The 25,865-nt window shown below is 56.5% G+C and overlaps 2 protein-coding genes across 2 annotated transcripts in view; both read left to right on the top strand.

The window, feature by feature from the left end:
* Positions 1-6,431: 6,431 nt before the first annotated feature.
* Positions 6,432-8,034, top strand: JUN (Jun proto-oncogene, AP-1 transcription factor subunit). The gene has a single exon (XM_038753153.1). The coding sequence runs from the start codon at positions 6,456-6,458 to the stop codon at positions 7,500-7,502; it is 1,047 nt and encodes a 348-aa protein (XP_038609081.1). The 5' UTR covers positions 6,432-6,455; the 3' UTR covers positions 7,503-8,034.
* A 12,272-nt stretch (positions 8,035-20,306) lies between these two features.
* MYSM1 (Myb like, SWIRM and MPN domains 1) overlaps positions 20,307-25,865 on the top strand; it is a 29,787-nt gene continuing 24,228 nt past the window's right edge. Inside the window, exon 1 of the mRNA XM_038753237.1 lies at positions 20,307-20,443. Within this exon, the coding sequence (XP_038609165.1) occupies positions 20,382-20,443 (62 nt within the window). The 5' untranslated portion in view covers positions 20,307-20,381. The remainder of the gene's footprint in view (positions 20,444-25,865) is intronic.

Raw genomic sequence — 25,865 nt, 5'->3', positions numbered from 1 at the left:
CTCCCCTCTCCTCTCCTCCCCTCTCCTCTCCTCCCCTCTCCTCTCCCCCTCCTCTCCTCTCCCCTCCTCTCTCCCCTCTCTTCTCCCCCCCCGCTCCCTCCTCTCCTCTCCCCTCCCCTCTCCTCTCCCCTCCCCTCTCCCCCCCTCTCCCCTCCCCTCCCCCCTCCCCCCCTCCCTCTCCCCTCCTCTCTCCCCTCTCTTCTCCCCCCCTTCTCCCCCCCCCCTCCCTCTCCTCTCCCCTCTCTCCTCTCCCTCTCCCTCTCCCCTCCCCCCGTCCCCTCTCCCCGGTCTCCCCCGGTCCCCCCCCCCGCCCCCGGTCTCCCCCCCTCCCCCGGCCCGTGTCCGTCCGTCCCCCCCCTCCCCCCCCCCCCCGGCCGGCGGGTGCCCGCCCGCGGTATTTTTAGCCCCGGCCTGTTTACCGTCCGTCTCGTCCTGCCCCAGCGGCCTGCCGGGCGCGGACGGACGCATGGACATGCCCATGCACACATACACACCCCCTACACACAGTCACACACACCCCTTGACACACCCCCACACACAAACACACCCTACACACATACACAAACACACAAACACACCCTACACACACACAAACACACCCTACACACACTTTGGGCAAGTCACTTAACTCCTCTCTGCCTCAGTTACCTCATCTGGAAAATGGAGATCAAGACTGTGAGCCCCCCGTGCGACAACCTGATCACCTTGTAACCTCCCCAGTGCTTAGAACGGTGCTTGGCACATAGTAAGCGCTTAATAAATGCCATTATTATTATGATTATTATTCTCTGTGCCTCAGTGGCCTCATCTGTAAAATGGGGGTTAAGCCTGTTAGCCCACCGTGGGACAACCTACCTAATCACCTTGTAACCTCCCCGGCGCTTAGAACGGTGCTTGGCACGTAGTAAGCGCTTAGAGAAGCAGCGTGGCTCAATGGAGAAGAGCCCGGGCTTTGGAGTCAGAGGTCATGGGTTCAAACCCCGGCTCTGCCAATTGTCAGCTGCGTGACTTTGGGCAAGTCACTTCACTTCTCTGGGCCTCAGTTACCTCATCTGTAAAATGGGGATTGAGACTGTGAGCCCCACGTGGGACAACCTGATCACCTTGTAACCTCCCCGGCGCTTAGAACAGTGCTTGCACATAGTAAGCGCTTAATAAATGCCATAATTATTATTATTAATAAATGCCATTATTATTATTCTCTGTGCCTCAGTGGCCTCATCTGTAAAATGAGGATTAAGCCTGTGAGCCCCCCGTGGGACAACCTACCTGATCGCCTTGTAACCTCCCCGGCGCTTAGAACAGTGCTTTGCACATAGTAAGCACTTAACCAATGCCATTATTATTATCATCATCATCATTATTATTATTAGAGGGGACTAGATTCCGCACCTGGGGAAATCGTAGGCCCACGGCGGGGTCAGGTGGGGATCCGTCGGCCGTAAATCGGGGCCGGGACGTTACTCCGGGGCCCCGGGGGACTGTGCCCGAGCCGGCCCGGGTGTGAGCCCGCTGTTGGGTAGGGACCGTCTCTAGATGTTGCCAACTTGTACTTCCCAAGCGCTTAGTACAGTGCTCTGCACACAGTAAGCGCTCAATAAATACGATTGATGATATTTATTACTCTATTTATTTATTTATTTATTTTGCTTGTACATATCTATTCTATTTATTTTATTTTGTTAGTATGTTTGGTTTTGTTCTCTGTCTTCCCCTTTTAGACTGTGAGCCCACTGTTGGGTAGGGACTGTCTCTATATGTTGCCAATTTGTACTTCCCAAGCGCTTAGTACAGTGCTCTGCACATAGTAATTGCTCAATAAATACGATTGATGATGATGATGATGATGATGATCCCTCGAGACGGGACGGCCGCGCCTGTCCGATGGGCCGGGCCGGCTCCCTGGCTGGCCGACGGTCATTCCTTCATCCCGTCGTATTTACTGAACGCTTACTGTGTGCAGAGCAACGTACTAAGCGCTTGGGAGAGGACTCTATAACAATATAACAACAGACCCAATCCCTGCCCATAAGGAGCTGACAGTCTTGTGGGGGGACAGGCATAAATAATAATAATAATAACATTTATTAAGCGCTTACTATGTGCAAAGCACCGTTCTAAGCCCTGGGGAGGATACAAGGTGATCGGGTCATCCCACGGGGGGCTCACAGTCTTCATCCCCATTTTAGAGATGAGGGAACTGAGGCCCAGAGAAGTGAAGTGACTCGCCCAAAGTCACACAGCTGACAGTCGGCAGAGCCGGGATTTGAACCCGTGACTTCTGACTCCGGGCTCTTTCCACTGAGCCACGCTGCTTCTCCTCAAATCCCACAGACCACCACCCTCCCCCTGCTTCAAAAAGGCCCACCTCCTCCAGGAGGCCTTCCCTGACTGAGCCCCCTCCTTCCTCTCCCCCTCCTCCCCCTCTCCATTCCTCCCGCCTTACCTCCTTCCCCTCCCCACAGCACCTGTGTGTATATATATGTTTGCACGGATTTATTACTCTTATTTGTACATATTTATTCTATTTATTTTATTTGGTTTACATGTTTTGTTTTGTGTCCATCTCCCCCTTCTAGACTGTGAGCCCGCTGCTGGGTAGGGACCGTCTCTGTATGTTGCCCACTTGTCCTTCCCAAGCGCTTAGTACAGTGCTCTGCACACAGTAAGTGCTCAATATATACGATTGATTGAATGAATGAATGAAATAAAGGACAGAGCGGGATATAAGCGGCGTGGGACTGGGAGGGGGGGGGCGGTGTCAAGAAAGGGAGCAAGTTGGGGTGATGCAGAAGGGAGTGGAAGAAGAGGAACGGGGGGCTTAATCGGGGAAGGCCTCTTGGAGGAGGTGGGCCTTAATTCAGGGTGTGAAGCAGGGGGAGAGTGGTGATCTGGGGGATTTGAGGAGGGAGGGAGGGAGGGAGGGCCAGAGGCGGGACGTGGTCGGCGGTGGGGCGGGCGAGAACGAGGCCCGGGGAGAACGGGGGCACAGTCGGGGGTCTCGGGTGGTCTTTGTCCGTGCCTGGGCACTGGGGGACAGTCGGGGGTCTCGGGTGGTCCGTGCCTGGGGCACTGGGGGACAGTCGGGGGTCTCGGGTGGTCCGTGCCTGGGACACTGGGGGACAGTCAGGGGGCTCGGGTGGTCCGTGCCGGGGCACTGGGGGACAGTCAGGGGGCTCGGGTGGTCCGTGCTTGGGGCACTGGGGGACAGTCAGGGGTCTCGGGTGATCCATGCCTGGGCACTGGGGGACAGTCAGGGACCTCGGGTGGTCCGTGCCGGGGCAGGGGGGCGACAGTCAGGGGTGTCGGGTGGTCCGTGCCGGGGCAGGGGGGCAGAGTCCGGCTCCCCCGACCCACCCCCGCATCCCCGGCGGAGAAGGTGGTGTCCGGACGACCGAGGGCTCACGGCCTCTGGTTCTGTCTGTCCGTCTGTCTGTGTGTGTCTGTCTGCGTGTGTGTCTGTGTATCTGCGTGTGTCTGTCTGCGTGTGCGTGTGTCTGTCTGCGTGTGTGTGTCAGTGTCTGCGTCGTGTATCTGTGTGTCTTTACACCGTTGTTCCTTGGCCGGAGTGAGCGGGTCCCGGGCCAGAGCGGAAGCCCCCGGAGGGCAGGGACGGGATGGGATGGGATGGGATGGGATGGGGCGGGATGGGATGGGATGGGGCGGGATGGGCCGGCGGCGGCGGGGCGACCACCAAGTCCGCGGGCCGGTCCTGCCCGCCCGAGCGCTCAGTACGCTGCCCTGCGGACGGCTGACTGCCCGGCGGACACGGCTGACTGCCCTGCAGGCCGGAGGGCCGGGCCGGGCCGGGCCGGTCCGGTGAGTGCGGGGGCCGGACGGACTGACGGACCCTCAGGCCTCTAGGCCTTGGCGCCGCGCTGTGACCCCGGGCGGCGCTCAATAAGTAGCGCCCGACGGATGGATGGGATGGACGGACGGATGGATGAGCGGGCCCCAGACACACACACACGGACACACGACGACACACACACACACACGGACACACGACGACACACACAGACACACACAGACGGGGGGAGGGGAGAAGGGTGTGCGGGGGAGGGGAGAGAGGGGGGAGGGATGGACGGATGGATGGATGAGCGGCCCCCCCCCCACACACAGAGACACACACACACACACACACACACACACACACACACACAGACGGGGGAGGGGAGAAGTGTGTGGGGGAGGGGAAAAGTGTGAGGGGGGAGGGGAGAGAGGTGTGAAGGGGGAGGGATGGGTGGATGAGCGGGGGCCCCCCACACACACAGACAGACACACACACACACACACACACACACAGAGACGGGGGGAGGGGAAAAGGGTGTGTGGGGGAGGGGAGAAGTGTGAGGGGGGAGGGGAGAGAGGGGGGAGGGGGAGGGGGGAAAGCGAGGGGGGAGGGGCAGGGTCCGAGGTCTCGCGAGAGCGCAGGCCCCGCTCCCCCGCGCCCCCCGCGGCCACCAGAGGGCACCACCCGCCCCACGCCCCACCGCCCGTCCCGTCCCGTCCCGTCCCGTCCCGGCCCGCACGTAAGTCAGGCCCGGGGCTGCTGCGGCGGCGGGTCCCCCCTCCTCCCTCCCTCCCTCCTCCGCCCTCCTCCCGCTCCTTGGGCGGCGAGGAGCGCATGCGCGCGCGCGCGGCCGTGATCCCGGCGGCCCAACCCTACGACGTCAGCCCAGAATGCCCCGCGGCGGCGGCGGCGGCGTCCGGGCCCGGGGGGCGGTCCCCTCCGCGCGCGCGCGCGCGCCCCCTCCCTCTCCCTCCCTCCCCCCCCCCCGGCCCCCTTGGGGTGGGCATTACCTCATCCCGTGAGGCTCCGCGCGGCGGGTCCCGGGGAGGGGCGGGTCCCGGGGCGGGGCGGGGCCGGGCGCGCGTCTCCAGGGCGACGGGGCGTCGGCGGCCAATGGGAGCGCGGCGGGGTGACCTCATGCGCTATTTTTAGGGGGCTCCGCCGCCCAGATAAGTGGGCAGGCGCCCGACCCGCCGGGCCTCACTCCGTCCGTCCGTCCGTCCGTCCGTCCCTCCCTCCCTCCCTTCGTCTCCTCACCGACGGACCGACCGACGGACACACCGACCGACCGACCGACCCACCCACCCCGGGACGGCGACCGGTCCCGGGCGGCTGAGCCTGGGGGGGGGCTCCCCCCCCTCACCAACCCGGACCCCGCGGATCCGGCCCCGCGACGGAGATTCGAACCCAGACCTCGGCCCCCAGGACCGGGCGGACCGGAGGAGGGACCGGGGGGATCCCCCCCTCCCTCCGCCCCGCGCGCAGGAGATTCGAACCCAGACCTCGGCCCCAAGGACCGGAGGGACCGGAGGGATCCCCATCCGGACTCTGGCCCAGAGGGGCCCTCCCACCCCCAGCACGCCGGAGATTCGAACCCAGACCTCGGCCCGAAGGACCGGACTGACCCCTCCCCCCTCTCCACTCCCGCGCAGCAGATTCGAACCCAGACCTCGGCCCGAAGGACAGGACGGACCCCCACCCCACCCCCCAGCTCAGCAGATTCGAACCCAGACCTCGGCCCGAAGGACCAGAGTGACCGGAGGGACCCCCCCCCCCCCACCCGCACTCCCAGACTCTTAGCTCAGGGCCCCCACTCCCCCACCGGAGATTCGAACCCAGACCTCGGCCCCAAGGACCGGACGGACCGGAGGAGTGACCGGGGGGAGCCCTCCCGCACCCCCGGACTGCGACCTAAAGGGCTTCCTCAGTGCCGGAGATTCGAACCCAGACCTCGGCCCGAAGGACCGGACGGATCGGAGGAGTGATTGGGGGGAGCCCCACCCCCCCCAGCCGGAGATTCGAACCCAGACCTCGGCGGGAAGGACCGGAGGGACCCCCACCCTCACTCCCAGACTGGCCGAGAGGGGCCCTCCCCCTCACCACCACCACGCCGGAGATTCGAACCCAGATCTCGGCCCGAAGGACCGGAAAGACCAGAGTGACTGGAGGGAGCCCCCCCCGCTCTTCCCGCACCCCTGGACTCCGGCCTAAAGGGAGCCCTCCGTGCCGGAGATACGAACCCAGGCCTCGGCCGGAGGGACCAGAGTGAGCGGGGGACCCCAGACTCCGGCCGAGGGGGGACCTCCCCCCCACCACGCCGGAGATTCGAACCCAGACCTTGACGGGGGGCCCCGCCCACACTCCCAGACTCCGGCCGGGAGGGGATCTCTCCCTCCCCCCCACACCGGAGACTCGAACCCAGACCTCGGCGGGAAGGACCGGAGTGACCTGGGGGAGCCCCGCTCCCCGCCCACGCCCCCGGACTGAAGGGATTCCCCCCCCCCCCCGCGTGCAGGAGACTCAAACCCAGACTTGGCCCGGAGTGTCCTGGGGGGCAACCCCCAGAAGGGGAGAGGAAGGGCCGAGGAGGGGGGACCCTAAAAGACGCCCCCGCTTCCCGCCACCTCCCCCCGGCTGAAATCGGGCGGCGGGCGGAGGGCCTATGAGTGCGAAGATGGAGCCTACTTTCTACGAGGATGCCCTGAGCGCCGGCTTCGGCCAGGCCGACGGCGGCTACGGGCCCGGCGGTCCCCCCGGAGCCGGCGGCGTCGCCGCGGGCGGCGTCGGCGGCGGTTTCGGGCCGGGCCCCGGGGGCGCGGGGGGCCCGGCCAAGGCCCTGAAGCACAGCCTGACGCTGAACCTGGCGGGCCCCGGCGGGCAGCTGAAGCCGCACCTGCGGGCCAAGGAGCCGGACCTGCTGACGTCGCCGGACGTGGGGCTGCTGAAGCTGGCCTCCCCGGAGCTGGAGCGGCTCATCATCCAGTCCAGCAACGGGCTGGTCACCACCACGCCCACCCCGACCCAGTTCCTCTGCCCCAAGAACGTCACCGACGAGCAGGAGGGCTTCGCCGAGGGCTTCGTGCGGGCCCTGGCAGAGCTGCACAGCCAGAACACCGGGCCCGGGCCCGCCCCGGCCCCGCCGCCCCCGGCACCCGCGGGAGGCGGTGGAGGCGGCGGCGGCGGAGGCGGCGGCGGCGGCCCGGGCCCGGCGGGGGCCGGGGGCGGCTTCCCCTCCGGCCTGCACAGCGAGCCCCCCGTCTACGCCAACCTGAGCAACTTCAACCCGGCCTACGGCGGCGTGGAGGGCCTGGGCTACCCGGGCCCGCAGCCCCCGCTGGCCCCGCAGCTGCCCGGCCCCCCGGCCCACCCGCCCCGGCTCCAGGCCCTGAAGGAGGAGCCGCAGACGGTGCCCGAGATGCCCGGGGAGACCCCGCCGCTCTCCCCCATCGACATGGAGTCCCAGGAGCGCATCAAGGCCGAGAGGAAGCGCATGCGGAACCGCATCGCCGCCTCCAAGTGCCGCAAGAGGAAGCTGGAGCGCATCGCCCGGCTCGAGGAGAAGGTCAAGACCCTCAAGGCGCAGAACTCGGAGCTGGCCTCCACGGCCAACGTGCTGCGCGAACAGGTGGCCCAGCTTAAGCAGAAAGTCATGAACCACGTCAACAGCGGCTGCCAGCTCATGCTCACGCAGCAGTTGCAGACGTTCTGAAGAGGCCGGGCGGCCCACGGCCGGGCCGGACCCGTCCCGCGACCCGCGACCCCCGGGACGGGGTCCGGGGGGGGGGGACAGCGGAGGGGTCGGCCCAAGACCCCCGACACGGGGACGACGGGCGGCGCCGTCCCCGAGGCCTCCCCCGAAGCGCGCGGGGAGGCGACGGGTGGCACGCTCGGCACCGGGGGTGAAACGAACCGCGGTAGAGACTGACCTGCGACCGGCCCGGACCCGGGGAACGGAAGGCGGGCGGGCCCCTGGAGGAGCAGGAGGAGGAGAAGGGGTGTGGGGGGGGGGGCCGAAGGCCTCCCCCCTCTTTACTGCGTCTGTACAGCTCCCTTGTTTTTTTTTTTATCACCATCATCATTATCATTATTTGACGAAAGCAGACGGGACGCCAATAAACAGCTCCAGGCCTTTGTAAGTTATTCTACAGTTGCTCGGGTCCGGCCCTCCGTTGTTTGTAAATAAGAGATCTGGAACGCTCTGGGTTTACCGTTTATAATAAAGTATATAATTTTTTTACGTTCCGTTTCTGGAAAAAGAGCCGTAAAGGAACCCCCAGCTCCCCCGAGGAGCTCTCCTAGGGAAGAAGATGCAATAAAGTACGGAAAGAAAAGCCCACAAGAAGGCCCCCGTCCCCGCCCGCTTTCTCGGCCCGCGTCGCCGCCGCCGCTTTCCGTTCCAAACGCTTCCCTCTCCTCCGGCGGCCGGGATGTACGTCTACCCGGGCCGGATTGGGGGCTGGAAGTGGGGTGGGCGCGGGCATCCAGAAGGGAGTCCGGGCGGGAGCGTTTTTCCCGGTGGTGCGGGACCGGGGCCCGCTGCCCCGGGAAGAGCCGACTCTCCCGGAGCCAAGGCCCGAGCGAGTGGCGGAGAGAGACGGTTGCCAGCTGGCGGGCAGGGGGTCCGCGGGGGGCTTTGCGTGTCCTCATCTCCTCCTCCTCTTCCTGGCTAAGAAGGTGGCCTTTGTTTCCGCGCGTCGATCGGGCCGGGCCGCCGTCACCATAAAGTCAACCGCTCACCCTCTCCGGGCCCCAAATTCCTTTTCCCTCCATTTCCTCCTCCTTGTTTTTCTTTCTCCTGCCCGTGAACTTTCCAGCGGGGTCCGGGCCCGGAGCCCCCGGCTGGTGGTGGGGGGGTCCCCGGGGCCTCCCTGGGATCAGAGGAGGCCGGGTCCGTCCGTCCGTCCGTCCGTCGGCCCACCGCGCCGCGTGCGACGGGGAGACCAGTTGGGAGGGCGTGCCCCTCGCTCCGGTCTCGGGGGCCCGGTCGGGGGGAGTCTCGGGTCGGTCCTGGCCGCGACGTGTGTTTCGTGGGGGCGGGGGAGGGCCTCCGTGGGGCTCGCCGACGTGTTTCCAGTCGCGTCGGCTCCCGTCCGGAGCGGCCGGGCGCGGGGGCGGTGCCGGGAGCCGGCGTGAGGCCTAGCTTACTTTGGGCGGGAGGCCGGGGGCGGCCCCCACAGAGGAGGTCGGGCAGCAGAAAGACCCCAGAGTCCCACCTGGCACGAAGCCAGGCCGGGGGGCCCCCCGCCCGCTCCCACCCACTGGACTTGGGCCGGATGCGAGACCCCCAGGGCCCAACCCTGGGTCCTAGGGACCCCCCAAAACGGCCTCCCTCTGGGCCTCTGTGTCCCCCCACCCAGGAGCCTTCGGGGCTGTGGGGGAACGGCCTCCGGGCACCCGTGGGCACGCAGGGGGGCGGCTGCAGAGGGTGACCCACCTCTGCCCACCCTCCTGCTCCTTTATCTGAGTCGCCACCACCTTTAACCGCCCCCCCCCCCCATCTCTCTCTCTCTCTCTGTGTGTCTTTCTCCCTCCCGGTGGGGTACTAATAATGATAATAATAACGATGGTATTTAAGCGCTTACTAGGGGCCGAGCACTGCTCTAAGCACTAGGGTAATAATAATAATAATGATGATGATGGTATTAAGCACTTGCTAGGTGTCAAGCACTGCTGTAAGCACTGGGGTAAGAATAATAATGGTATTTGTTAAGCACTTAGTATGTGGAAAGCACTGTTCTAAGCACTGGGGAGGTTACAAGGTCTAAGCGCTGGGGAGGTTACAAGGTCTAAGCGCTGGGGAGGTTACAAGGCGATCAGGTTGTCCCACAGGGGGCTCGCAGTTTTAATCCCCATTTTACAGATGAGGCCACAGGCGCAGAGAAGTGGGGTGACTTGCCCAAAGTCACACAGCTGACAGGTGGCGGAGCCGGGATTTGAACCCATGGCCTCTGATTCCAAAGCCCATGCTCTTTCCACCGAGCCACGCTGCTTCTCTAGATACAAGGGGTAGCTACAAGGTGATCAGGTTGGCCCCCATGGGGCTCCCAGGCTTCATCCCCATTTTCCAGATGAGGGAACCGAGGCACAGAGAAGTCCAGGGGCCCGCCCAAAGTCGCCCAGCAGACAACAGTCATAACGATAATGGCATTTGCTGAGCGCTTACCATGTGCCAAGCCCTATTCTGAGTGCTGGCAGGGTCAACAGGTTGTCCCCCGTGGGGCTCACAGTCTTCATCCCCATTTTACAGAGGAGGGGACTGAGGCCCAGAGAAGTGACCCGCTCAAGATACATTGCCGACTTGTCCTTCCCAAGCGCTCGGTACAGTGCTCCGCGCGCGGTAAGCGCTCAGCAAATACGATTGAATGAATGGCCCGGCACACAAGTGGTGGGGCCGGGATTAGAGCCCGGGGCCCCCGACTCCCAAGCCCGGGCTGAGCCCCGCTGGCCCCCCTAAAGACCCCCTCCCCACCACCTCCTCCTCCTCCTCCGGGGAGGGAGCGCTCTCTCTCTCCTCGGCGCTCGGATAAGCCATCCCATCCCCTCCCCTCCTGTCCACCGTCCGCCGGGCCTGGCCCGAGCCCAGCGGGGGCCGGGGATTCGGGGAGGGGGGACGACGGGGCGCGGCCCACCGGGTGGTCCGGGGCCGCGCGGCCCCCTGGATCAGCAGGCCCGGACCCCCCAACCCGGGCCCGCCTCTGGGTCCCGGTCCACCCCGGGGCAACCCGGACGCCAGACCGGTCCGCAAGGCTGACTAATAATCATTCTTCTAATTATAATTATTTTATATATAATAATTTTATATATAATTATTATAATATGATTATATATTCTTATTAGAATAATAATCTTCTAATGATAATTAATAATAATGGCATTTATTAAGCGCTTACTAGGTGCAAAGCACTGCTCTAAGCGCTGGAGAGGTTACAAGGTGATCAGGCCGTCCCACGGGGAGCTCACAGTCTTAATCCTCATTTTACAGATGAGGGAACTGAGGCCCAGAGAAGTGAAGTGACTTGCCCCAAGTCACCCACCTGACAATTGGCAGAGCTGGGATTTGAACCCGCGACCTCCGACTCCAGAGCCCGGGTTCTTTCCACTGAGCCACGCTGCTTCTCACAATGTTGGCATTTAAGCGCTGACTATGTTCAAAGCACTGTTCCAAGCACTGAGGGGGGGATACAAAGGGATCAGGTTGTCCCACGGGGGGCTCACAGTCTGAATCCCCATTTTCCAGATGAGGCCACTGAGGCTCAGAGAAGTGAAGTGACTTGCCCAAGGTCACACAGCAGACATGTGGCAGAGCTTGGATTCGAACGCCTGTCCTCTGACTCCAAAGCCCGGGCTCTTTCCACTGAGCCACGCTGCTTCTCTAGACTGGGAACCCGCTTTTGGGTAGGGACCGTCTCTAGATGTTGCCAACTTGGACTTCCCAAGCGCTTAGTACAGTGCTCTGCACACAGTAAGCGCTCAATAAATACGACTGAATGGATGAATGAGGATCACTCACGCCAACCCAACCCCGCCAGCCTAACCTTTGACCCACTGTCCACCCGCCCGTCCGCCCGCCGGATTGATTTCAGGGGCCGGCTCTCCCCGGCCAGACGGGGAACGCCTAAAGGGCAGCCGTCCTGGCTGCCGCCAACTCTCTCGTCTTCTCCCAAGCGCTCAGTACAGCCCTCTGCCCAGAGTAGACCGGCAGCTCCTCGAGGACGGGAATCGTGTCTACTAACTCCGTTGTCCTCTCCCAAACGCTCAGTACAGAGCTCCGCCCGGGGTAGACTTGGAAGCTCCTCGAGGACGGGAATCGTGTCTACTAACTCCGTTGTCCTCTCCCAAACGCTCAGTACAGAGCTCCGCCCGGGGTAGACTTGGAAGCTCCTTGAGGACGGGAATCGTGTCTACTAACTCCGTTGTCCTCTCCCAAACGTTCAGTACAGAGCTCCGCCCGGGGTAGACTTGGAAGCTCCTTAAGGACGGGAATCGTGTCTACTAACTCCGTTGTCCGCTCCCAAACGCTCAGTACAGAGCTCCGCCCGGGGTACACTTGGAAGCTCCTTAGGGACGGGAATCGCGTCTGCTAACTCTTTGTCCTCTCCCAAACGCTCAGTACAGAGCTCCGCCCGGGGTAGACTTGGAAGCTCCTTAAGGACGGGAATCGTGTCTACTAACTCCGTTGTCCTCTCCCAAACGCTCAGTACAGAGCTCCGCCCGGGGTAGACTTGGAAGCTCCTTAAGGACGGGAATCGTGTCTACTAACTCCGTTGTCCGCTCCCAAACGCTCAGTACAGAGCTCCGCCCGGGGTAGACTTGGAAGCTCCTTAAGGACGGGAATCGCGTCTGCTAACTCTCTGTCCTCTCCCAAACGCTCAGTACAGAGCTCCGCCCGGGCTCGACTTGGAAGTGCCTTAAGGACAAGAATCGCGTCCGCCAACTTTGTCCTCTCCCAAGCGCTCAGTACAGCGCTCTGCCCGGAGTAGACTTGGAAGCTCCTTAAGAACAGGAATCACGTCTGCTCTTTGTCCATTCATTCATTCACTCATTCGTATTTACTGAGCGCTTACTGTGTGCAGAGCACTGTACTAAGCGCTTGGGAAGTCCAAGTTGGCAACATATAGAGACGGCCCCTACCCAACAACGGGCTCACAGTTTAGAAGATTGTGGCTGCTAACTCTGTTCTCTCCCAGGCGTTCAATACGGCGTAGACTGGAAACTCCCCGAGGACAGGAATCGCGTTTGCTAACTCTGTTGTCTTCTCCCAAGCGTTCAGTACAGCACTCTGCCATCCCGACTCTGCCACTTGTCTGCTGTGTGACCTTGGGAAAGTCACTTCACTTCTCTGTGCCCCCTCTGGAAAACGGGGATGAAGACCGTGAGTTCCACGGGGGGACAACCTGATCACCTTGTATCTCCCCCGGCGCTTAGAACAGTGCTTGGCACATCCATCAATCAATCAATCAATCATACTTATTGAGCGCTTACTGAGTGCAGAGCACTGTACTAAGCGCTTGGGAAGTCCAAGTTGGCAACATATAGAGACGGTCCCTACCCCACAGTGGGCTCACAGTCTAGAATGGGGAGACAGAGAACCAAACCAAACATATTAACAAAATAAGATAAATAGAAATGTACAAGTAAAATAAATAAATACATAGAGTAATAAATCCGTACAAACATATATACAGATATACAGGTGCTGTGGGGAAGGGAAGGAGGTAAGGCGGGGGGGATGGAGAGGGGTTGTCCCTAGGTGTTGCCGATTTTTACTTCCCAAGCGCTTAATACAGTGCTCTGCACACAGTAAGCGCTCAATAAATACGATTGAATGAATCTTCTAGACTGTGAGCCCATTGTTGGGTAGGGACCGTCTCTAGATGTCGCCGACTTGTACTTCCCAAGCGCTTAGTACACAGTAAGCGCTCAATAAATACGATTGAATGAATGAATTCTCTGGGCTTCGGTGAAATCCTCTATCAAATGGGGATGAAGATTGTGAGCCCCACGGGGGACAACCTGATCACCTTGGATCTCCCCCAGCGCTTACAGCAGTGCTTGGCACATAGTAAGCGCTTAACAAATACCATAATTAATATTAAGCGCTTAGTGCAGTGCTCTGCACACAGTAAGCGCTCAATAAATATGATTGAATGAACTAATAATAAAATAATAATAATAATGGCATTTATTAAGCGCTTACTATGTACCAGGCACTGTTCTAAGAGCTGGGGAGGTCACAAGGTGATCAGGTTGTCCCACGGGGGGCTCACAGTCTTCATCCCCATTTAACAGAAGAGGGAACTGAGGCCCAGAACAGTGAAGTGACCTGCCCAACGTCACCCAGCTGACAAGTGGCGGAGCCAGGAATGAAATACCATCATTATGTTGATTATGATGATGGTTGTTATCCATCTTCCTCCTCCTGCCCTCTGGCCATCCAGGGCCGTCCCACGCTTGGGGCGGTGACATCACACCCGGGAGGGCCGTTGGCTTCGCCCAAAGGAGGGCCACGGACGGACACACAGACAGTCATTCATTCATGCATGCATTCATTCATTCCATCGTATTTATGGAGCGTTTACTGTGTGCAGAGCACTGCACTAAGCGCTTGGGACAGGACAATTCGGCAACAAATTTGTCAGACACACACACATACACACACACTCTGTCTCTCTCTGACAGAGACTGACAGAGACAGAGAGAGACCGACACACACACACACACACACAGAGGCTGACAGAGACGGACAGTCAGAGATTGACAGGGAGACAGACTGACTGACAGAAACTGACAGAGACAGTCAGACTGATGGAGACTGAGAGACCCAGAGACTGACTGAGACAGTCAGGCTGACAGAGACGGACAGAGTCAGAGGTTGACAGGGAGACAGACTGACAGAAGCTGACAGAGACGGTCAGACTGACGGAGACTGAGAGACCCAGAGATGGACAGAGACAGGCTGACAGAGATGGACAGAGTCAGAGATGACAGGGAGACAGACTGACAGAGACGGTCAGACTGATGGAGACTGAGAGACCCAGAGATGGACGGAGACAGTCAGGCTGACAGAGACGGACAGAGTCAGAGATTGACAGGGAGACAGACTGACAGAAACTGACAGAGACGGTCAGACTGACGGAGACTGAGAGACCCAGAGACTGACAGAGACAGTCAGGCTGAGAGAGGCGGACAAAGTCAGAGATTGACAGGGAGACAGATTGACATAAACTGACAGAGACGGTCAGACTGACGGAGACTGAGAGACCCAGAGATGGACAGAGACAGTCAGGCTGACAGAGACGGACAGAGTCAGAGATTGGCAGGGAGACAGACTGACAGAAGCTGACAGAGACGGTCAGACTGACGAAGACTGAGTGACCCAGAGATGGACAGAGACAGTCGGGCTGACAGAGACGGACAGAGTCAGAGATTGACAGGGAGACAGACTGACAGAAGCTGACAGAGACGGTCAGACTGACGGAGACTGAGAGACCCAGAGACTGACAGAGACAGTCAGGCTGAGAGAGGTGGACAGAGTCAGAGATTGACAGGGAGACAGACTGACAGAAGCTGACAGAGACGGTCAGACTGACGGAGACTGAGAGACCCAGAGACTGACAGAGACAGGCTGAGAGAGGCGGACGGAGTCAGAGATTGAGAGGGAGACAGACTGACTGACAGAAACTGACAGAGATGGTCAGACTGATGGAGACTGAGAGACCCAGAGATGGACAGAGACAGTCAGGCTGACAGAGACGGACAGAGTCAGAGATTGGCAGGGAGGCAGACTGACAGAAACTGACAGATACAGTCAGAGTGACAGACTGAGAGACCCAGAGATGGACAGAGACAGGCTGACAGAGACGGACAGAGTTAGAGATTGACAGGGAGACAGAATGACAGAAGCTGACAGAGACGGTCAGACTGATGGAGACTGAGAGACCCAGAGATGGACAGAGACAGTCAGGCTGACAGAGACGGACAGAGTCAGAGATTGACAGGGAGACAGGCTAACAGAAACTGACAGAGACGGTCAGACTGACAGAGACTGAGAGACCCAGAGACTGACAGAGACGGACAGAGTCAGAAGTTGACAGGGAGAGAGACGGACAGAAACTGACAGAGACGGTCAGACTGACAGAGACTGAGAGACCCAGAGACTGACAGAGAAGGACAGAGTCAGAAGTCGACAGGGAGAGAGACGGACAGAAACTGATGGAGATTGAGAGACGGACAGAGTCAGGAATTGACAGGGAGAGAGACTGACAGAAACTGACAGAGATAAACAGAAACTGAGACGATCAGACAGAGACAGAAACTGACAGACCCAGAGACAGACAGAAACTGACAGAGACAGTCAGACTGACGGAGACTGAGAGACACAGAGGCAGTCAGGCTGAGAGAGGCGGACAGAGTCAGAGATTGACAGGGAGAGAGAGAGACTGACGGAGATAAACAGAAACTGACAGAGATGGTCAGAGACAGAAACTGACAGACAGTCAGACTGAGGGAGGCTGAGAGACCCAGAGACAGACAGAAACTGACAGAGACAGAGACAGAATAAGCCCCCTGCACAGAGGACACAGGCAGAGACAGACAGAAACTGACAGACAGAGACTGACAGAGACAGTCAGAGATGGACAGAGACAGAGACTGACAGAGACAGTGAGACTGACCGAAACTGACAGAGACCACCAGAGATTGACTGACAGAGACAGAGACTGACAGAAACGGACAGAGACCGCCAGAGACTGACAGAAACTGAGACAGAGATTGACAGAGACAGAGACTGACAGAAACTGACAGAGACAGTGAGACTGACAGAGACAGAGATTGACAGAGTCAGGGGCTGACAGAAACTGACAGAGACAGTCAGAGATGGACAGAAACGGACTGACAGAGACAAGTGAGACTGACAAAAACTGACGGCGACCATCAGCGATTGACAGAAACGGACAAACTGATAGAGACAGTCAGAGGTTGACAGAGACTGACAGAGACAGTCAGAGATTGACAGAGACAGTCAGAGATTGACATAGACTGACAGAGACAGAGACGGACAGAGACGGAAGATGGTCTTCCAGCACGGGGCCCTGCGGCCCCGGCCCTGCAGCAGACCCAGACAGAGATGGTCAGAGACACAGAGAGACAGTGAGGGAGACACAGAGAGAGAGAGGGAGACACCCAAAATGCTTCATTCCTGATCAGTGACCAGACTGAGCGGTCTCTGTACCCCTGCAGAGAAGAAGGCAGACGGCCACTGGAGAGACCCGCAGAGACACACAGAGACAGACAGAGGCCTTCCTTTTTCACGGACATACACACACGGCAGGTTGGTGACCACCCCTCCAAATGACAGTCTGTTCCTTGCCTCAGTAGGTCTTTCCTGTAGCCCAGCTCCAGTTCGGATCAATCCGTCCATCGGAGGCATTTACTGAGCGCTTTCTGCATGGAGAGCACTGTTCTAAGCACTTGGGAGAGGACAGTACAGTGGAGCTAATAATAATGATAATGACGGCATTTGTTAAGCGCTAACTATGTGCCAAGCACTGTTCTAAGCGCTGGGATGGGTACAAGGTCATCAGGTTGTCCCCCCGTGGGGCTCACGGTCTTCACCCCCATTTTACAGATGAGGTCACTGAGGTCCAGAGAAGTGAGGTGACTTGCCTAAAGTCACACAGCAGACAAGTGGCAGAGCCGGGATTGGAACCCAAGACCCGGGCTCTTGCCGCTAAGCTACGCTGCTTCTCGTGTCTCTGTCCCGCTGGGTCACTGGGGGAGAGTAGGGGATGATAATAATAATACTACAAGCGCTTATTATGTGGCAGGCACTATTCTAAGTCAGCCCTGGGGTGGATCCAAGGTAATCAGGTTGGACACAGTCCTTGTCCCAAGTGGGGCTCACAGTCTTTATCCCCATTTTACAGATGAGGGAACTGAGGTCCAGGGAATAATCATAATAATGATGGTATTTGTTAAGCACTTACTGTTTGCCAAGCACTGTTCTAAGCCCTGGGGGAGATACCTTCCTCTCCCCCTCCTCCCCCTCTCCATCCCTCCCATCTTACCTCCTTCCCTTCCCCACAGCACCTGTATATATGTATATATGTTTGTACATATTTATTACTCTATTTATTTATTTTACTTGTACATATCTATTCTATTTATTTTATTTTGTTAGTATGTTTGGTTTTGTTCTCTGTCTCCCCCTTCTAGACTGTGAGCCCACTGTTGGGTAGGGACTGTCTCTATATGTTGCCAACTTGGACTTCCCAAGCGCTTAGTACAGTGCTGTGCACACAGTAAGCGCTCAATAAATACGATTGATTGATTGATTGAGTGATCAGGTTGGGCACAATCCCTGTCCCACTCCCTGTCTCCATCTCCATACAGCTGAGGTCACTGAGGCCCAGAGAAGTGAAGGGACTTACCCAGGGTCACACGACAGACAAGCGGCAGGGTCAGGATTGGAACCCACGACCCGTGACTCCCAAGCCCGGGCTTTGGCCACTAGGACCGTGCTGCTTCTCCTGGAGAAGGGGGAGAGTCGGGTGCGGGAGGGTCCCCGCCAGCTCACCGGGGGCCAGGCCGGGGTGCGTGACGGGCCCGGGCAAAGAGGCCAAGGCAGAAGGAGGAGACGGCGGCGGAGACAGCGAAAGGAAGAGACAAACCGAAAGAGAAACGGAAGGACGGAAACTGAAAGACAGAGAAGGCTGAGAGAGAAACGGAAAGACGAAAGAGCCTGGCAGTGAAAACAGAAAAGGGAAAGAGAAAGAGGGCAGGCCCCTGCCCGGGCCCCCCTCCAGCCCCCTACCTCCATCAGCCTCCTGATTGAACCCTGTGCCCTCCTACCTAGACTGTCAGCCCCAGGGGGGACTGTGTCCAACCTGATTACCTTCTAATAATCATAATAATAGTAATGATAGCATGTATTAAGCGCTTACTATGTGCAAAGCACTGTTCTAAGCGCTGGGGAGGTTACAAGGCGATCAGGTTGTCCCACGGGGGGCTCACAGTCTTCATCCCCATTTTACAGATGAGGTCACTGAGGCCCAGAGAGGTGACTTGCCCAAAGTCATTATTAGTATTATTAAGTGCCAAGCACTGTTCTAAGCACTGGGGTGGGGGGGGGAGATACAAGGTCATCAGGTTGTCCCACGCGGGGCTGACAGTCTTCATCCCCATTTTACAGATGAGGGAACTGAGGCACAGAGAGGTGACTTGCCCAAAGTCACACAGCTGACAAGTGGCGGAGCTGGGATTTGAACCCATGACCTCTGACTCCAAAGCCCGGGCTCTTTCCACTGAGCCACGCCGCTTCTCCTAATCATTCATTCATTCATTCAATCATATTTATTGGGACAACTTGATCACCTTGTAACCCCCCCAGCGCTTAGAACAGTGCTCTGCACATAGTAAGCGCTTAACAAATGTCATTATTATTATTATTATTGAGCGCTTACTGTGTGCAGAGCACTGGACTACGCGCTTGGGAAGTACAAGTCGGCAACATATAGAGACTGGTCCCTACCCAACGACGGGCTCACAGTCTAGAAGGGGGAGACAGACGACAAAACAAAACATGGGAACAGGTGTCAAGTCATCAGCATAACCAGAAGTAAAGCTAGACGCACATCATTAACAAAATAAAAAAAAATGGAATAGTAAATATGTACAAGTAAAATAAATAGAGTACTAAATCTGTCCAAACATAGATACAGGTGCTGTGGGGAGGGGAAGGAGGTAGGGCGGGGGGGATGGGGAGGGGGAGAGGAAGGAGGGGGCTCAGTGTGGGAAGGCCTCCTGGAGGAGGTGAGCTCTCAGGAGGGATTTGAAGGGAGGAAGAGAGCGAGCTTGGCGGATGGGCAGAGGGATTGGGGGCTGTGAGCCCACTTTTGGGTAGGGACTGTCTCTATATGTTGCCAATTTGTCCTTCCCAAGCGCTTAGTACAGTGCTCTGCACATAGTTAGTGCTCAATAAATACGATTGATGATGATGATGATGATTCCAGGCCCAGGGGAGGACTTGGGCCGGGGGTCGATGGCGGGACAGGCGAGAACGAGGCCTAACGGTGAGGAGATTGGCGGCAGAGGAGCGGAGGGTGCGGGCTGCGATGGAGAAGGACAGAAGGGAGGGGAGGGAGGAGGGGGCCAGGGGATGGATGGATGGATGGACAGCCTGGAAGCCCACGGTGAGGAGTTTCTGCCTGATGCGCAGATTGATTGGCAGCCATTGGAGGTTTTTGAGGAGGGGAGTGACAGGCCCAGAGCGTTTCTGGACAAAGACAATCCGGGCAGCGGTAATGAAGTATGGATTGAAGTGGGGAGAGACACGAGGATGGGAGATCAGAGAGGAGGCTGATGCAGTAATCCGGTCGGGATGATGATGATGATGGTATTTTTTTAAGCGCTTACTGATGATGATGATGATAATGGCATTTATTAAGCGCTTACTATGTGCCAAGCACTGTTCTAAGCGCTGGGGAGGATACAAGGTGATCAGGTTGTCCCACGCGGGGCTCACAGTCTTAATCCCTATTTTACAAGCACTGGGGTAGATATAAAGTAATTAGTTTGTCCCCCGTGGGACTCCCAGCCGTAATCCCTCTGCCCGCCTTCCCCCGGCTGCGCGCTCACCCCATCGCCCCGCCCTCTCCCGGCTGCGCGCGCACCTCCTCTCCCCGCCTTCCCCCGGCTGCGCGCGCAACCTATCGTCCCGCCCCCCCCCGGCTGCGCGCGCATTTTATCGCCCCGCCCCCCCAGGCTGCGCGCGCACCTTATCGTTCCGCCCCCTCCCGGCTGCGCGCGCACTTCCCCACTCCGGGCCCCCCCCCCGGCTGCGCGCGCACCTCCTCACTCCCCCGCCCCTCCGGCTGCGCGCGCACCTCCTCACTCCGCCCCCCCCCCCCAGGCTGCGCACGCACCCTCGCCCCGTCCCCTCCTCTTCCCCCTCCCCCCTGCCGCCGGGGAGGTGGGGTGGGGCGCGCCGCCTCCGTTTTCGCAGTCCCGCCGGGTCTCGCGAGATCTGCGGGAGCGCGAGGGACAAAGGCGGCGGCGCTGGGGGGCGTGGAGGGAACGTGGCGGGGCCGCGATGGCGGCCGAAGAAGCGGATGTGGACGTCGAGGGAGACGCGGTGGGCCTGGCCCCGCGCGGGTGAGCAGGGCCGGGGGGCGGAGGGGTCACCCGGTCACCCATCCTCTCCCCCCCCCCCCGCGCGCGCACACACACACACACACACACACACACACACACACACACACACACACAGCCGGGCCCAGCCTGGGCGGGGGCGAGGGGGCGCGGTCTCCCGCACGCACTTCCTCCCGGGGCTGCTGGGAGTTGTAGTTCCGGGAGGCCGCGCTTTCCGTCCGGGGCTGCTGGGAGTTGTAGTTCCGGGTGGGGGGGTCCACTTCCGGCCGGGGGGCTGCTGGGAGTCGTAGTTCGGAGGGGGCGCGCTTCCGGCCGGGGCTGCTGGGAGTTGTAGTTCCGGGAGGCCGGGCTTTCGGGCCGGGGTTGCTGGGAATTGTAGTTCCGGGAGGGGGTAGAGCACTCCCGGGCGGGGGCTGCTGGGAGTTGTAGTTAGGGAGGGGTAGAGCTCTCCCGGGCGGGGGCTGCTGGGAGTTGTAGTTCCTGGAGGCCGCGCTTTCAGGCCGGGGTTGCTGGGAGTTGTAGTTCCAGGGAGGAGCGAGCACCTGCGGCCGGGGGCTGCTGGGAGCCTTCGTTCCATAGTTAGGAGGCCTTCCCAAACTGAGCTTCCTTCCTCTCCCCCTCGTCCCCCTCTCCATCCCCCCATCTTACCTCCTTCCCTTCCCCGCAGCACCTGTATATATGTTTGTACATATTTATTACTCTACTCACTTATTTTACTTGTACATATTTATTCTATTTATTTTATTTTGTTAGTGTGTTTGGTTTTGTTCTCTGTCTCCCCCTTCTAGACCGCAAGCCCACTGCTGGGTAGGGACCGTCTCTATATGTTACCAACTTGGACTTCCCAAGTGCTTAGTCCAGTGCTGTGCACCCAGCAAGCCCTCAATAAATGCGATTGATTGATTCCATAGGTGCACTTCCGGCCGGGGCTGTTGGAAGTTGTGGTTTCTGGGGGAACGTCCTTTCCAGCCGGGGGCTGCTGGGAGTTGTAGTTCGGGGGGGGGACAGCACTTCCGGCCGGGGCTGCTGGGAGTTGTAGTTCCGGCGCCGCCTCGCCGCTTCCGGTCAGGCCCTCGCAGCCCGGCAACGGGCCTCGTTCATTCATTCAATCGTATTTATTGATCGCTTACTATGTGCCAAGCACTGTTCTAAGCGCTGGGGGAGACACAAGGCCATCAGGTTGCCCCACGTGGGGCTCACAGCCTCCATCCCCATTTGACAGATGAGGTCAATAGAATAATAATGTCGATATTTGCCAATATGTCTATATGTTGCCAATTTGTACTTCCCAAGCGCTTAGTACAGTGCTCTGCACATAGTAAGCGCTCAATAAATACAATTGATGATGATGATATTTGTTAAGTGCTTACTATGCGCCAAGCACTGTTCTAAGCGCAGGGGTAGATACAAGCGCTTAGATTCGGCGCTTAGAACAGTTCTTGGAACATAGTAAGCACTTAATAAATGCCATTATTATTATATATTATTATATTTCCACTAGGCCTCACTGCTTCTCCACTATGACCTTTGACTCTCATTTTGTGCTAGGCAGGGCACAAATCCTACTTCATAATTAAGCCATAGTGATCTTTTGCATGTATTTATTACTCTATTTATTTTACTTGTACATATTCTATTTATTTTATTATGTTAATATGTTTTGTTTTGTTTTCTGTCTCCCCCTTCTAGACTGTGAGCCCACTGTTGGGTAGGGACCGTCTCTAGATGTTGCCAACTTGGACTTCCCAAGCGCCTAGTACAGTGCTCTGCACACAGGAAGCGCTCAATAAATACGATTGAACGAATGAATTATACAAGATAATCAGGTTGTCCTACATGGGGCTCACAGTCTTCGTCCCCATTTTACAGATGAGGTCACTGAGGCCCAATCAATCAATCGTATTTATTGAGCGCTTACTGTGTGCAGAGCACTGTACTAAGCGCTTGGGAAGTACAAGTTGGGAACATATAGAGACAGTCCCTACCCAACAGTGGGCAGAATAATAATAATAATGATGGTATTTGTTAAGCGCTTACTATGTGCAAAGCACTGTTCTAAGCATTGGGGAGGTTACAAGGTGATCAGGTCGTCCCACGGGGGGCTCACAGTTTCAATCCCCGTTTTACAGATGAGGTTACTGAGGCCCAGAGAAGTGAAGTGACTTGCCCAAAGTCACACAGCTGACAGTTGGCAGAGCTGGGATTTGAACCCATAACCTCTGACTTGCAAGCCCAGGCTCTTTCCGCTATGCTATTCTGCTAATAATAATAATTATTATGATATTTGTTAAGCGCTTACTATGTGCCAGGCGCTGTACTAAGCACTGGGGTGGAGACAAGGAAATCAGATTGTCCACAGTCCCTGTCCCACATGGGTCGCACAGTTTCAATCTCCATTTTCCAGGTGAGGTGACGGAGGCCCAGAGAAGTGAAGTGACTTGCTCAAGGTCATACAACAGACAAGTGTCAGGGCCGGGATTAGAACCCATGGGCGCCTATTATGTGCAGGACACTGTACCAGCTGCTTAAGAGAGCAGCCTATCAGTGGTATTGATGATGATGATGATGATGGTATTTGTGAAGCTCTTACTATATGTGCCAAGCACTGTTCTAAGAGCTGGGGGAGCTACAAGGTGATCAGGGTGTCCCACGTGGGGCTCACAGTCTTCATCCCCATTTTACAGATGAGGGAACTGAGGACCAGAGAAGTTAATAATAATAATAATAATAATTACTATTATTTTGGAATCCATGGGGGCTTGGCAGCGGGGGTCCGCGGGGCGCCACGCCAGGTGCCCGATGCTCGGGAAAAGCCCGACGGGAGTAGGGGTGGTAGGAGCAAAGAGGATTTATTGAGTGCCCACTGGGCATAAAGCAGCGGTGCTCCGTGCTGGGGCCTGTACAACGTGGCCTGATGGCTGCTATCTGTGCTGTTGGATCAGATGGCTCCACCACTTGTCTGCTGTGTGACCTTGGGCCAGTCACTTCACTTCTCTGGGCCTCAGTTCCCTCATCTGTAAAATGGGGATATTTTGGTATCTGTTAAGTGCTTGCTATATGCAATCACTGTGTATATATATGTATATATATATATAGATGTAGATATATATATATATATATATATATATATATATAGATGTAGATATATAAATACATATATTTATTAAGCACTTACTATGTGCCATGCACTATTCTAAGTATTGGCATAGGTACAGGATCATCAGGTTGTCCCACGTGGGGCTCACAGTCTTCATCCCCGTTTTACAGATGAGGGAACTGAGGAACAAGAAGTTAATGATAATAATAACTACTATTATTATGGTATCTGTTAGGTGCTTACTGTATGCAGTCACTGTGTGTATACATGTATGATAACGATGGTATTTGTTAAGCGCTTACTATGTGCAAAGCACTGTTCTAAGCGCTGGGGGGCATACAAGACGATGAGGTTGTCCCACGTGGGGCTTGCTGTCTTAATCCCCATTTTACAGATGAGGTAACTGACGCTCAGAGAGTGACTTGCCCAAGGTCACACAGCAGACATGTGGCAGAGCCGGGATTTGAACCTATGACCTCTGACTCCAAAGCCTGGACTCTTGCCACTGAGCCACGCTGCTTCACATACATATATTCATTCATTCATCCATTGTCGTATTTATTGAGCGCTTACTGTGTGCAGAGCACTGTACTAAGCGCTTGGGAAGTCCAAGTTGGCAACATAGAGAGATGGTCCCGACCCAACAGCGGGCTCACAGTCTAGAAGGGGGAGACAGACAACAAAACAAAACATATTAACAAAGTAAAATAAATAGAATAAATATGTACAAATAAAATAAAGTAATAAATATGAACAAACATGTGTACAAACATATATACATCCCTTCTAGACTGCTCACAGTCTAGAAGGGGGAACAGACAACTAAAACAAAACATATTAACAAAGTAAAATAAATAGAATAAATATGTACAAATAAAATAGAGTAATAAATGTGTACAAACATATATACATCCCTTCTAGACTGCTCACAGTCTAGAAGGGGGAGGCAGACAACAAAACAAAACATATTAACAAAGTTAAATAAATAGAATAAATATGTACAAATAAAAGAGAGTAATAAATATGTACAAACATATATACAAACATGTATACATCCCTTCTAGACTGCTCACAGTCTAGAAGGGGGAGACAGACAACAAAACAAAACATATTAACAAAGTAAAATAAATAGAATAAACATGTACAAATAAAATAGAGTAATAAATATGTACAAACATATACACAAACATGTATACATCCCTTCTAGACTGCTCACAGTCTAGAAGGGGGAGACAGACAACAAAACAAAACATATTAACAAAGTAAAATAAATAGAATAAATATGTATAAGTAAAATAGAGTAATAAATATGTACAAACATACATGCAAACATATATACATCCCTTCTAGACTGCTCACAGTCTAGAAGGGGGAGACAGACAACAAAACAAAACATATTAACAAAGTAAAATAAATAGAATAAATATGTACAAATAAAATAGAGTAATAAATATGTACAAACATATGTACAAACACATATACATCCCTTGTAGACTGCTCACAGTCTAGAAGGGGGAGACAGACAACAAAACAAAACATATTAACAAAGTAAAATAAATAGAATAGGTATGTACAAACATATATACAAACATATATACATCCCTTCTAGACTGCGAGCCCTCCGTTGGGTCGGGGCCGTCTCTATATGTTGCCAACTTGTACTTCCCAAGCGCTTAGTCCAGTGCTCTGCACATAGTAAGCGCTCAATAAATGCGATTGATTGATTGATATACATGTTTGTATACATATATATATATATATATATATATATATATATATATATATATGTACATATATATGCAAAGTGAAGTGACTTGCCCAAGGTTCATACAGGATACAAGTGACAGAGTGGGGATTAGAACCTGTGACCTTCTGACTCGCAAGCCCGTGCCCCATCCACCACGCCACGACCGCTCAGCCGACCAGCGGCAGAGTCGGGATTAGAACCCGTGTCCTTTTATTTTATTTTGTTAGTATGTTTGGTTTTGTTGTCCGTGTCCCCCTTTTAGACTGTAAGTCCACTGTTGGGTAGGGACCGTCTCTATATGTTGCCATCTTGTCCTTCCTAAGCGCTTAGTCCAGTGCTCTGCACACAGTAAGCGCTCAATAAATACGATTGATTCTGACACTCGGGCCTGGGCTCCGTCCACTGTGTCCTCAGCGAGCTTCCAGTCTAGCAAAGCCCGTGTCCCACACGGGGCTTCCGAGGGCGGGAGGGCGGCCGTCAGATCCCCATTTTACAGATGAGGAAACGGAGGCCCGGAGAGGTGGCCGTCGTGCGGACACGGGGCAGGCCGGAGCCGGGTGCGAGGCGTCGGGGTCGGCGGG

The sequence above is a fragment of the Tachyglossus aculeatus genome, chromosome 10 (genome assembly GCF_015852505.1).
Source record: "Tachyglossus aculeatus isolate mTacAcu1 chromosome 10, mTacAcu1.pri, whole genome shotgun sequence".
Lineage (NCBI taxonomy): Eukaryota > Metazoa > Chordata > Mammalia > Monotremata > Tachyglossidae > Tachyglossus > Tachyglossus aculeatus.
This window is presented reverse-complemented; position numbering and strand designations above follow the sequence as displayed.

Coding starts and splice junctions, on each gene's coding strand:
- JUN (XM_038753153.1), top strand. CDS start 6,456: ATGAGTGCGAAGATGGAGCCTACTTTCTACGAGGATGCCCTGAGCGCC.